The 14529-nt window shown below is 35.4% G+C and overlaps 1 protein-coding gene across 1 annotated transcript in view; it reads left to right on the forward strand.

Annotated features, from left to right (window-relative positions):
- The window catches only part of EML5 (EMAP like 5), a 170979-nt gene that overhangs the window by 23296 nt on the left and 133154 nt on the right, over window positions 1–14529 (forward strand). The window contains exon 2 of the mRNA XM_080807497.1: window positions 6968–7127. Coding sequence (XP_080663623.1) covers window positions 6968–7127 — 160 coding nt within the window. The remainder of the gene's footprint in view (window positions 1–6967; window positions 7128–14529) is intronic.

Consider the following 14529-nt stretch of genomic DNA (forward strand, 5'->3'; position numbering starts at 1 on the left):
AAGCAATAGTAATTTGACCATGTGATATTAGTGAAATGATAGATACATTGATTAGTGGAACAAAATTATAAGGTACATTTTATGACAAATTAACATAGTCAATTGATATTTGACAAAGGTACATGAACAATTGAATTGAGAAAAGAGTATTTTTTTTTAAGACTTTTATGTATTGATTTGATAGAGATCACAAGTAGGCAGAGAGGCAGGGAGGGGGAAGGGAGGGGGAAGGGGGAAGGGGGAAGCAGGCTCTCTGCTGAGCAGAGATCCCGATGTGGGGCTCTGTCCCAGGACCCTGAGATCATGACCTGAGCTGAAGGCAGAGGCTTAACCCACTGAGCCACCCAGGCGCCCCAAAGAATATTTTCAGTCAATGGTGCTGGAATATTTGGACATCCATATGAAAAAATAAGCAATTACACCTTATACAAAACTGACCCAAAATGGATGATAGATTTAAATGTGAAACATAAAACTACAAAGATTTTAGAAGGAAACTTAAGAGCAAATCTATATTACCTTTGGTTGTACAAAGGCATGGTATATAAAAAAAATATGAAATGTACTTCATTAAAAATAAGTTTGCTCTGTGAAAGAAACTGTTATGAGAAGGAAAAGAAAAGCTTCAGCCCGAGAGAAAATATTTGCAAATCACATGTTGGACAAAGGGACTTTTGTTGAGAATACATAAAATAGTTTTAAAACTCAAAACAGTTTTAAAACTTTAAAATAGTATTAAAACTATGAAGACAACCCAGTTAAGATGGCTAGAAGACTTGATCAGATTATAAGAAACATTAATCAATATTATTCATTAGGAAAATTCAAATAAAAAAGATTGACCCCAAATATTAGAATGTGGAGCAACTGGAAATTGCATACTTTTGGGGTGTATCACATGGCACAAGCACTTTGAGAAATTGGTGGTTTCTTATAAATCTAAACATGTACCTACCCTATCCTCCTTTCTGTCTTAATGAATTTGCTTATTCTGTACATTTCATCAAAATGGATTCATATAATATGTGGCCCTTATATATCTATCTTCTTTAATGTATATGCTTTCAAGGTTTGTTCATGTTGTAACATATGTTAGGATTTTATTCCTTTTTATTGCCAAATAATAATTCATTGCATAGATATATGCCACGTTTTATCCATTCTTCAATTGAGGAACTTTTTGGTTGTTTTCACTTTCTGGCTATTATGAGTAATGTTGCTGTGAACATTTGTATATAAGTTTTGTAAAGACATATGTTTCTGGGGTGCCTGGGTGGCTCAGTCGTTAAGTGTCTGCCTTCGGCTCAGGTCATGATCCCAGAGTCCTGGGATCAAGCCCCACAGTGGGCTCCTTGCTCTGTGAGAAGCCTGCCTTTCCCTCTTCTACTCCCCCTGCTTGTGTTCCTTCTCTTACTGTCTCTTTCTGTCAAATAAGTAAATAAAATTTTTTTTAAATAATTAAAATCTTAAAAAAAAACAAACTATAGGTTTCCATTACTTGGGAATTTAGGAGTAGAATTACTAGATCATATGATAACTCTATGTTTAGCTTTTGAGGAATTGCCAAACCATTTCTGGGAGGGGCTGTATCATTTTACAGTCCCACAGCAATATTTGAAAGTTATGTTTTCTCCACATCCTTGCCAGTACTTGGTATAATATAAATTATATATATTTTACATGTATATATATATGTGTGTATATATACATATATTGTGTGTATGTGTATACACACACACACACATCCATGCTGTCTTTTCTATCATGGAAGTGGTATATCATCGAGATTTAGATTTGCATTTTCCTACTGGCTAATGATGTTGAGCATCTTTTCATGTGTTTTTGTCTGTCTTCCTTGGGGAGATGTTTATTCAAATCCTTTGTCCATTTAAAAAATGAGGTTATTTTGGTTTTATTGTTGAGTTTTTTTATGTATTATAGATATAAGTCCCTTATCAAATCTTTGCAGTATGTTCTCACATTCTGTGTGTTGTATTTTCTTATTTTTGATAGGTGTCCTTTGGAACATAAAAATTTAATTTTGGAGGCACCTGGTGGCTCATTCAGTTAAGTGTTTGCGTTCTGCTTGGGTCATGGTCCTAGAGTCCTGGGATCAAGCCCTACATCACTCCCTGCTCAGTGGGGCTTCTCTCTGTCCCTCTGCTGCTCCCCCTGCTTGTGCTCTCTTGGTCATCTTCTCTCTCAAATGAATAAAAATACTTTTTTCAAAAAAGTTTTTAATTTTGATGAAACCCATTTTATTTTATTTTTTGTTGCTTCTGTTTTTGGTGTCCTATCTAAGAACCCTTATTTTATCTGAGGTCAGTAAGATTTATGCCTATGTTTTCTTCTAAGAATTTTATTATTTTAGCCCTCACATTTTGAATTTTGAATTTTTGTATGTAGTTTAAAGTATGGGTCCAGATTCTTTGTTTTGCATTGTGGATATTCAGATGTCCTAGCACCATCTTCTTCCTTTGAATTATCTTGGCACCACCCTTCATGGAAGTCAATTGACAATGTATTGATTTATTTCTGGACTCTGAGTTTTGTTTCATGATCTGCACCTCTGTGATGCCAGTATCATGCTGTGTTGATTACTCTAGTTTTATAGTAAGTTAGTAATTTTTGAAATTGGAAGTGTGAATCTTCCAGTTTTGTTCTTTTTCAAGATTGTTTTAGCTATTCTCAGTTTTTTTATCAGCTTGTGAATGTCTTCAAGACAAGCAACTGGTATTTTGGCATGGATTGGTTTTAACTCTAAAATCAGTTTAGTCAGTACTGCTATTTTAACTATATTACAAGCTTGGAATATGAGATATCTTTCCATTTATTTAGATCTTTTAAATTTTATTTAATGGTGTTTTGTATTTTTCTATGTACAAGTCTTGTACTTTTTTGTTACATTTATTCCTAAGTGTTTTCTTCTTTTTTGATGCTAATATAAGTGAAATTGTTTTCTTCATGTAATTTTCAAATTGTTCATTGCTAGAAATATAACTGATATTTTATGTTGATCTTGTATCCTACTACATTGCTGAACTCATTTATTAGCTTTACTTGGGATTTATTTATTGTTTGTGATACCTATATACAAGATAATGTCATCTGCAAGTAGAGATAGTTTTACTTCTCCCTTTTGTTTCTGTTTCTTGCCTAATTGTCCTGACTAGAATATCCAGTACTGTGTTGGATTGAAGTGACAAAAGCTGACATCCTTATCTTGTTCCTACACTTAGAGGGGGAAATTTCAGGCTTTGACCATTAAATGTGGTAACACCTGTGGGTTTTCATAGATGCCCTTTATGAGATTGAGGACGTTCTTTTCATTATTTTTATTTTTTTTTAATTAAAAAGTTATGTAGATAAGATTTTTTCAAAACACAATTGGTCATAATACATTTGATAATATATTAAAATATGAATTATTCATTTACATAAGAAATAAAACTTTTCAGGGCGCCTGGGTGGCTTAGTGGGTTAAGCCGCTGCCTTCGGCTCGGGTCATGATCTCAGGGTCCTGGGATCGAGTCCCGCATCGGGCTCTCTGCTCAGCGGGGAGCCTGCTTCCTCCTCTCCCTCTGCCTGCTTCTCTGCCTACTTGTGATCTCTGTCTGTCAAGTAAATAAATAAAATCTTTAAAAAAAAATAAAAAAAATAAAAGAAATAAAACTTTTCTTATATGCAGGAATTTAATTCTTAGTTGTGTATTTTTATCACAAAAGAGGTTAGATTTTTGTCATATGCATCTTCTGTCGAGATGAACGTATTTGGGCCTTTTTTAAAACTTTTATTCTTTCTTCCCTTTTTTTTTTTTTTAAGGATTGATCTTTATTCTCTTAATGTATTATATTGGTTTGTTTTTGTATGTTGAACCAACCTTCCATTCCCACTTATCTTCCCTCCCACCAGTTACTCATTTAGTATTCCCTGACTTGATGAATACCACCTAAGCTATTCAGATGCCCAAGCCAGAAATCCTAGAGTCATCTTAGACCCTTCTCTTTCCCTTACTCACTACATCCAATCAGTTGATTTTGTCTTTTTTTTTTTTTAAGATTTTATTTATTTGTCAGAGAGAGATTGAGAGAAAGAGAGACTGAGCAAGCAGGGGCAGCCAAAGGCAGAAGCAAGCAATGCGGGACTTGATCCCAGGACCCTGGGATCATGACCTGAGTCAAAGGCAGCTGCTTAACCTACTGAGCCATCCAGGAGTCCCCAGTTAATTCTGTCTTAATATGTTCTTAAATTTTCCCACTTTGAATCCATCCTCACTCTGATGCCGGGAGTGATTTTTTTCCTCCCAAAGGTGACTCTCATAATCTAAATCTACTTGTAGAAAAATTTATGAAGGAGAAATTTCTATGAACTCCCTGCCTTCTGATAATGTACATAAACCATTACCAGCTGTTAAGTCTTTGTCTTGGTTTTAAAGACTCAGATTATTTTCTGTGAATTATGAATGACTTTTCTGTTTCTTGAAATGAGATTTGTGTTATAGTAGCCAAAACAGTATGGTATTGGCATAAAAACAGACACATAGATCAATGAAACCGAATAGAGAGCCCAGGAATAAACCTACATATATACGGACAATTAATTTACGACAGAGGAGCCAAAGACGTAAAATGGAGGAAGGACATTCTCTTTTTAAATGAATGGTGTTGGGAAAACTGGACAACCACATACAAAAGAATGAAACTTGACCACTATCTTATACTGTATGTAAAAATTAACTGAAAATGGATTAAAAACTTGAATGTAAAACCTGAAACCATTAAACTCCTGAAGGAAAACAGGTGGTATCTTAGCAATTTATTTGTGGATATGACTTCAAAGACAAGGGAAACCAAAGCACAAGTAAACAAATTGAAATACATCAAACTAAAGAGCTTCAGCATGGTGAAAGAAACCATCATCAAAAGGGAAAGACAACCTACTGAATGGATATTTGCCAAAATTACATATTTGGCAAGGGATTAATACCCAAAACATATAAAGAACTCATACAACTTAACAAAAAAAAATCTAATTAAAAAAATGGGAAGAATATATGCATAGACATTTTTCCAAAGAAGATAAATCAGTGGCCAACAGGCATATGAAAAGATGTTCAACATCCCTAATTATTAGGGAAGTGCAAATCAAAACCACAATGAGATATCACCTCGCAAGAGTGGACTGGCTATCGTCAAAAAGACAAGAAAAAAACACGTGTTGGAGAGAATGTGGAGAAATGGGAACCCTCCTAAATAAAACCCTGAGAATGTAAATTAGTGTATCCACTATGTAAAAGACTATGGCTGTTTCTTAAAAAGTTGACAATAGAACTGCCATACTATCCAGCAATTCCATTTCTGAGCATTTATCTGAAGAATATGAAAACATTAACGCAAAAAGATATGTGCAGCCTATCGTTAATTGCAGTATCATTTACAGTAGCCATGATATGAAACAGTCTAAATGTGGTCAGTGGATGAATGGATAAAGAAGGTGTGGTATATACACAGAATGGACTACTACTCAGCCATAAAAAGTGAAATCAGATGGCAACAGAATCAGTGGGTGAATGGATAAACTCAGCCATAAAAAGAGTGAAATCAGAGGCAACAACATGGATGGACCTTGAAGGTATTAAGTGAAATAAGTCAAGGAAAAAGTAAAAAACGATATGATCTCAGTCATATGTGAATCTAAAAAAAAACCCAACAACAACAAATAAATCAGCTCATACACAGAAAACAGATTGGTGGTTACCACAAGGGTAGTGGTGATTCTACAATAGTAGGTGGTTGAGGGGTGGGCAAAATGGGTTGAAGGAAGTCAAATGTATGGTGGTAAATGGTAACTAAATTTTTGGAGGTGATCATTTTGAGATGAATACAGATATTTAATTATAATATTGTATACCTGAAACTTATATAATGTTACATACCAATGTTACTTCAGTTAAGAATGGGATTTGTAATTCAAGTATTATCATAGGGGTGCTGCTAAATACTATTTTTGGACACTAAGATTTGGTCTAATTGTTATCTAATAAAAGTAAAATTGGATGGGGTGCCTGGGTGGCTCAGTGGGTTAAAGCCTCTGCCTTTGGCTCAGGTCATGATCCCAGGGTCCTGGGATCGAGCCCCGCATCGGGCTCTCTGCTCAGCAGGAAGCCTGCTCCCTCCTCTCTCTCTGCCTGCCTCTCTGCCTGCTTGTGATCTCTGTCTGTCAAATAAATAAATAAAATCTTAAAAAAAAAAAAAGAGTAAAATTGGAGAGAGGGCTTAAAAACAGGTGAAGACCAAATGGGAAAATGGCATGTGGTAAGGTTGCTACTGATTTGTTGCTGTGGTGCAGTTGATCTCTTGTGAGGATTCTTTTTTCTTGCAAAGTTTACACACATTGTATCATATTAGAGAGATTATGAAGTCTATCATCAATCTGCTTATCACATACATATACTAGTCAAGTAATAACTTTTCGCATGGATTTTTGTAGAAGTAATTTATTTATTTTTAAAGATTTTATTTACTTGACAGAGACACAGCAAGAGAGGGAACACGTGCAGGGGGAATGGTCTGGGATCATGACCCAAGCTTGAGGTAGACGCTTAACGGCAAAGCCACCCAGACGCCCCTGTAGAAGTTATTTTAAATCCAAATTATTTAAAATGGATAACATCTAATTTTTGCATTGGTATATATAAAGTTTACATCTTGGGGCACCTGGGTGGCTCAGTGGGTTAAAGCCTCTGCTTTCGGCTCAGGTCATGATCCCAGAGTCCTGGGATCGAGCCCCGCATCGGGCTCTCTGCTCAGCGGGGAGCCTGCTTCCTCCTCTCTCTCTGCCTGCCTCTCTGCCTACTTGTGATCTGTCTGTCAAATTAAAAAAAAAAAAAGTTTACATCTATCAAATACTATAAAAGCTCTATAAGCAATTTTAAGTCAATTTGTTTGTTAATTTATTTATTTTGCAGCCTTGCATTGCATCCTGAACGAGTATTAGTAGCAACAGGACAAGTTGGGAAAGAGCCTTATATCTGTGTTTGGGATTCATACACTGTGCAGACCATATCAGTTCTAAAGGATGTTCATACACATGGTATAGCCTGTTTAGCATTCGACTTAGATGGACAGGTATGTGATATTTTTTCTCTTTTCCTAAACTATATCTTAAAAATGTGTACCATAAGAAATGATTATAAATCTATAAATATTAAATTGGAAAGCAATAGATGAAAGATACCTATTTGTTCAAGGGTAGAGGTAGGTAGGTTGGGTGGATAGTTAATGAGTATAAGAAAAATAAGAACAATAAGGAGTCTGTATTTCATGTATCAAGAACTTTTTAATTAACACTATTATGAAAGCCAAAGAGATTCTGACTCAGTAGAATATTACCTGGTTGTCCTAGAAAATTTTACATATTAATAACTCTTTTCCAGGTAGTTTAGTTGATAAGACAGATGGGAGACATCTTAGGAAAACTAGGTTTCTCTAAGTAGAACTGTATACATTTTTTCGGTTATTTTAAAGGTTTCTGTTAAAATTACATTTTTTATTGAAAATAGAGGCAGCTCCTATAATATGAGCTATTTTTATACAAAATCAAAGTTGAAAACAAAGGATATAATTATCATTCCACTTACTTATTAGTCCCCAAATTATTATCTACTTCTAGTTAATCATTTTTTAAAAAATTAAACATGCCAAGAACTTTTTTGTGGTGCTTTCATGGAACTTGTTATACCTAAAACATATTTAAGTAGTAGTAAGAAGTTGAATTTTGCAGATGTGGTTAATTTATAGCCTTTAATTTTTATGTTAAAATTAGACTTTAAAAATCATTTTAATTTTTAGAGAAATTTTAGTTATCTGCTTTTCAGTTCATAAAATTAATTTTACACATTGATATTTTACAAAAACAGATTACATTGTGTTCTGTTCCCTTGAAAATGATAAGTACATGTTTAATTTATAACTCTGAGGAATAGCTTCTTCGAGTAGCATAGATTAATGACTTTCTTTTAAGAATCTCGTAAGAGATCTTTAAAGACTTAACTGGAAGCTTTCATTTGGGGAAAAATGTGCTTCTAGGTTTAATATCAATATGTAGCAGTGATTGGCAATTATAGATCCTTAATTTGCATCCCATTTTTACTATTGTTTTTCACGTCCCTTACTGTCCTCATCCATTTCATTTTCTCTTTTTAAAGGAAGAGAATAATACTCTTTACCTACCTCACAGAAGATTAAGTTTTATGAAACAAACCTCCACAGATTTTTTTAATCATTTACCAAAAGTGTTATGAAGTCCAAGGTGTATAAACTATAATAAGCATCTGTACACTTTAAACACAGATGTTTTCTTAATTTCGAAATTGCTCTTTCTAAATGTAATATGTTGCATTGTTGAGGAATTTCTTTAATATATACAAGGAAAAGTCATGCCCATAGATTTTCCTAGTTGAAAGGCCTTTAATTTTGCTTATTTTAAGTAACTTGAAAAGCCTTGGTTACATGTATTATCACAGATCTTCATGAAAATGTGTTACTTAAAAATTTAAGCTTATAAAAAACATAACAGCTAAAAGTTATTGAGCACATACTAAGTACCAAGCATTGTGCTAAGCCTACCTTATCTTATTTAATCCTCACAGCAACCCTATGAAATAGATACTATTATTATCTCTATTTTACAGATAAAGAAACTGAGACTTAGAGAGGTTAAATAACTTGCCCCAGGTTACACAGCTAGTAAATGGAGCCAGAGCGGAAACCCAGGTCAGTCACACTCCAAAGCTCATGTTTTTAACCGCAATACTCTCCTGCCTCCCAAACATGGAACTTAGGAGGTAGTGATTTATATTTCAGAAGGAATTCATCCATCTTAAATATAGTTAAAGCTTATAAGGAACTTCTGCCAATTGAAGATTAAGTTAAGAAGAGTATCTCTGAAATTTTATTAATGAGAAAATGTTTTAGTTAAAAAATATATTTGGGAACATATCTATCTATTCACTAATATCTATAAACTGTTTATGAGTTATCAACTAGGAAATATTGTATGATTTTTGCATTTTGTACTAGATTTGAAACTATAAGTGCTCTGTTAAAATTTATCCAATGAATGAGTTTCCCTGTTGGTAGTAAGCTGAATGTTATTTTCCCAGAGGCTTTCTTCTAAATGGACTGAATTCTCTAATACCAGAAGTCTGCCTTACTGAAAATAATTAGGACTTGAAAAATCTACTTATGTAAATGCACATCAAATAGGGACTCAAATTTCTTAGTCGGAAGAAGGAAAATTTGAGTGTACTTTGTCTTGAAAATATAAAATACATTATAAAAACATTTCTTATATTAAAATCTAAGCTATAGTAACAGCTCTGGTGATTCACAGAATAAATAAGAATAGTGTTACTTTTTTAAACTAATTTTGTCAGTTATGTGACGTTACAAAATAAAATGCTTTAGTTTACCTTTGACTTTTGGCACATGATTATGAAGAGAGTAATTTTTTGCAAAAATAGTAGGAGAGTTCACTGGTTTTTTCAAGTGCCTTTTGGAAATCTCTTGATATCAGGATATATCTCAAATGCCTAATGTATTTTTCTTGAGTTTTTTTCCTATTTCTTTGCCAGACCTAATTTCCAATGGCTTTATTTATGATTATACCAGTATTTACTCCATTAAGCCCTGAATCTTTTACAAAATTTGTGATTTTACTTTGTAACAACATGACAGTTCTTATGTAATGAACACTGAGATTACAAGGACCCCCCATACTAAAATCTTTTAAGTATAATTGTTCCTTATTTGAGAATGTTTCACAGTTGCAGGAACTTATGGGATCATCTAGTTGTGTCTTTTGGGATATTTTTCTTATTTGAGAATTTAGTGTGCTAGAACTTTTTAATGAATACTTCCAATTCAATTAATGGACACAACCAAGATTTTGTTTGGGACTTAGATCAAGGAGGAATTTGGGAAGATGGTTAGAGGCTTCTTTACCTGGTTTTCTTTCTCCCTCTCTGACTTTTACTTCTTAATTATCTCTAAAGGAGCTTTTCTTTCTGTCTGCTTCTTAAATATCAGTGTTCTTTAGGAGTTTGTGGCCTTCTTATTCTCTCACATGATCATATAGAGCCATGATTCCACGTCAGTTAACCAGTGGCCCCAGCTTCTCTCCTTAACTTTAGACACCCCCTCCCTTGAGTGTCATACAAATATACTAAATATTACACATTTAAAACTGAATCTCTCTTTATTCCAACTCTATTAAAACACAAAGTTTATTCTTTCTCTGGCTCTGGACTACATTTCCAGCTTTTTCTCCTGCCACTTTCCAGGTGATACTCCCCTCAGCTATCCTGAATTAGGGTTTTTCTTGAAAACACCATGATCTCTCTAATCCTGATGTCCTTTGGTCTGAAAGGCACTTTCTCTTAATTTTCTACCCAAATCCTCCTCAGTCTTCCAAGATACAGTTAAAACATTACTTTAAAAAGTTTCTTGTTTATTTGGAAGAGAGAAAATGCACGCATGAGGCAGGGAGAGGGAGAAAGAGAAAGAGGAGCAGACTCCTTGCTGAGCAGGGAGCCTGACAAATAGCTCCATCCCAGGATTCTGGGATCATGACCTGAGCTGAAGGCAGATACTCAACTGAGCCATGCAGACACCCCGAAAGCATTACTTTTACTGGAAAACCTTATTTTCTTCCTTATCTACCTAGGCTGGGTTAAATGTGAGAAAAAATGATTAAAAAATGACAGAAAGCTAGGAGAGGAAGTAGTATTGACTTGATTATTTCTACTTATCCTCTCTGCTGTTACTTAATCTATGCTGAGGGAGGTTGATTTTGGCTATGTAAGTTTGCTCAGAGAAGTGCACCCAGATCTCTTTTGTTAGTGCCTAATACTCAGCTGTATGGAGGCTCTATGGAGATACATGGAGTTTTAAAACTTTTGACCGATTGTGGTTTGCTGTTTGTGTATGATGAGACAAGTCAGAGAGAAAGGACAGTGCCCCTCTAACTGTCCCTCACTTGATGCTTGTCTTGTGAAATTTTAATCTCTACACAGTAACGATCTCTTTTAGCTAGATACTGATACCTTATAGTTCTAAACTATTAAAGACTCTCAAGAAAGCAAATCCTCTCTTTTTGTTCCCTTGAGATTTCTGCCAGCATGATTTGATGGAGAGCCATAACAGACTATATACTGTATCTTTTTATGGGAGTCATTTATTCCACCCATTTGCGGGTTTAAATAGTAATTCTACTTTGCAGAAATCTGTTTCTAACTGGGTACTTGATGGCCTTTCTCATTTGAACAGGAAGAGAGCATAGGTTCTTTCTTTCTTTCTTTCTTTTTTTTTTGGTAAGATTTAATTATTTATTTGAGAGAAAGAGCACGTGGGTGCACATGTGCCTGCACATGCCTGTGTGTGAGTCAGGGGAGGGACAGAGGGTGATAATCTTCAAGCTGACTCCCTGTTAAGCACAGAGCCCAACTCAGGGCTCAATCTCACACCCATGAGATCATGACCTGAGCTGAAACCAGGAGTTAGACACTCAACTGAGCCACCCATAGGCCCTGAGAGGGTAGGTTCTTAAAGCTAATTAAGGTTATGGTAAGCTAATAATGATGATAGCAAACATTTTATAACATCATATAGTAACTCTCATATATATTAATTTTCTTGTTAACCCTATGAAACATGTTTATTATCCCCACTTAACAGGTGAGGAAAAAAGATACAGAGAGACTGCATAACTGCTGAAAGTAAGCCAGTTTGTGAGAAATGGAGCTAGTGTTCGAACCTAGGCAGTCTCGTACCAGTGTCTATGCTTTAAATCAGAGATTAGTAAACTTTCTGTAACAAGTCGGATAGGAAATATTTAAGCTTTGTAGACCATACAGTCTCTGGCTCAGCTACCCAGCTCTGCATTGTAGTGGGAAAGCAGTCATAGACAGCTTGTAAAAGAATAGGTATGGCTGTGCTTCAATATAATTTTATTTACAAAAACAGGGTGCAGGCAGGATTTGGCTTGAGTGTGGTAGTTTGCTGACCCCTGCTTCTAAACCAGTGCTTTTCAAATTTTGTGTTGTGGGCTGATCCTTATGATTTCTTCTTTAACCCTTCAGTTACTTAGAAGTGTATTATTATTTTCCACCCATTTGGAGGATTTTCTGCACAGCTTCCTGTTATTCTAATTTCTGTTTTTGTCAGACAACATAGTCTGTATTTTAATTTTTTAAATTTGTTTAGGCTTATTTTGTGATTTTCATGAAACTCATATGCACTTGGAAAGATCGTGGAAAAACATGTATTCTGCTGTTTGTTTCTCCATTTACTATGCAGTTGTTATTCATTTTTACTTACACATATTTTGAAAATTTTATAAGTTATTTTTGCTTTAAACAGTTTTAAAAGAAAATTAAAAACAAAAGCCTTATTTACGTATTATTTTGGCATTCTTCATTCACAAGTGTATCATTTCTGTGTGTCTGAAGAAATTTCCATTATCGTATCTTCTAGTGTAGGTTTGTCAATGGTGTATTTTCTCACTTTCTGTTTACTTGAAAAACATTATTTTGACCCAATTTTCCAAAGATAATTTTGGTAGGTATACTATTCTATGTTACCTTTTCCCCTCAGCATTTTAAAGATTTTATGTATTTGTTTATTTGAGAGAGAGATTGGAAAGTGCGAGTTGGGGAGGACCAGGACCAGAGGAAGAGGGACGGCAGACTCCGCACTGAGCTCAGAGCCTACTGTAGGCTTGTTCCATGATCCTGAGATCATGACCTGAGCCAAAATCAAGAGTCCAGAGCCTAATGGACTGAGTCACCCAGCATTCTTTTTTTAAAGATTTTATTTATTTATTTGACAGACAGAGATCACAAGTAGGCCGAGAGGACCAGGACCAGAGAGAGAGGGACGGCAGACTCCGCACTGAGCTCAGAGCCTACTGTAGGCTTGTTCCATGATCCTGAGATCATGACCTGAGCCAAAATCAAGAGTCCAGAGCCTAATGGACTGAGTCACCCAGCATTTTTTTTTTTAAAGATTTTATTTATTTATTTGACAGACAGAGATCACAAGTAGGCCGAGAGGCAGGCAGAGAGAGAGGAAAGGAAGCAGGCTCTCTGCTGAGCAGAGAGCCCGACGCAGGTCTTGATCCCAGGACCCTGAGATCATGACCTGAGCCAAAGGCAGAGGCTTAACCCACTGAGCCACCCAGGTGCCCCTACCCCTCAGCATTTTAAAGAGGTTATTCATTGTCATCTGACTTGCATAGCTTCAGATGAGGAATCTAGGATAATTTTTTATTCTCTGATCATTTCCACCAAAATTGTCTTTTTTTCTGGCTGCTTTTTAGATTTTTCTCTTTAGCACTAGTTTTGGCACTTTGACTACCATTTGTGTTGATGTATGTTTTTTCTATGTTTGATTATTTCTGCTGGTAGTTCACTGAGCTTCTTAGATTTCTGGGTTTATGGGGTTCATCACATTTAGAAATTATAGCCATTATTTCTTCAGTTTTGTTTTGTCTCTTCCTCCATCTTCTCCTTGTGGAGCTAGAATAACCTGTATGTTAGATCACTTGATGTTTTTCTAAAGTTAACTAAGGCATTGTTAATTTTTTTTCCTTTTTCTTTCTGTGCTTTATTTTGGATAGTTTTTGTTGCTATGTCTTCAATTTCATCTATCTTTTCTTAATGATCTAAGCTGCTATTAATCCTATGGAATGATTTAATATTTATTTTTACAAGTTCTGTGTGTTCTTTTATGTCTTATTTCTCATTTTATTCCTTATATGTTTTAAAATAATTATTGAGGGCACCTGGGTGACTCAGTGGGTTAAAGCTTCTGCCCTCAGCTCAGGTCATGATCCCGGGATCCTGGGATCGAGTCCCGCATCGGGCTCTCTGCTCAGCAGGGAGCCTGCTTCCTCCTCTCTCTCTCTGCCTGCCTCTCTGCCTACTTGTGATCTCTGTCTGTCAAATAAATAAATAATAAAAATCTTTAAAAAAAGTTATAAAAAATAATAAAAATAAAATAATTATTGAGCAGGGCTCCTGGCTGGCTCAGTCAGTGGAGCATGCAACTCTTGATCTCAGTGTTGTGGGTTTGAGCCCCACGTTGAGTGTGGAGATTACTTAAAAATAAAATCTGAAATATTTCTTAGGCATCTTGAACATTTTCACTTTAATAGCTAATGTCTCAATTTTTTTTTAAAGATTTTATTTATTTATTTGACAGAGCTCACAAGTAGGCAGAGAGGCAGGCAGAGAGAGAGAGGGAAGCAGGCTCCCCACTGAGCAGAGAGCCCGATGCGGGACTTGATCCCAGGACCCTGAGATCATGATCTGAGCCAAAGGCAGCGGCTTAACCCACTGAGCCACCCAGGCGCCCCTAATGTCTCAATTTTAATTATTCCTGTGATTCCTAGGTCTCTCTCTTTTTTTTTAAGATTTTATTTATTTATTTGACAGAGACCCAGCAAGAGAGGAAACACAAGCAGAGAGAG

This window comes from Martes martes (genome assembly GCF_963455335.1).
Source record: "Martes martes genome assembly, chromosome: 7".
NCBI lineage: Eukaryota > Metazoa > Chordata > Mammalia > Carnivora > Mustelidae > Martes > Martes martes.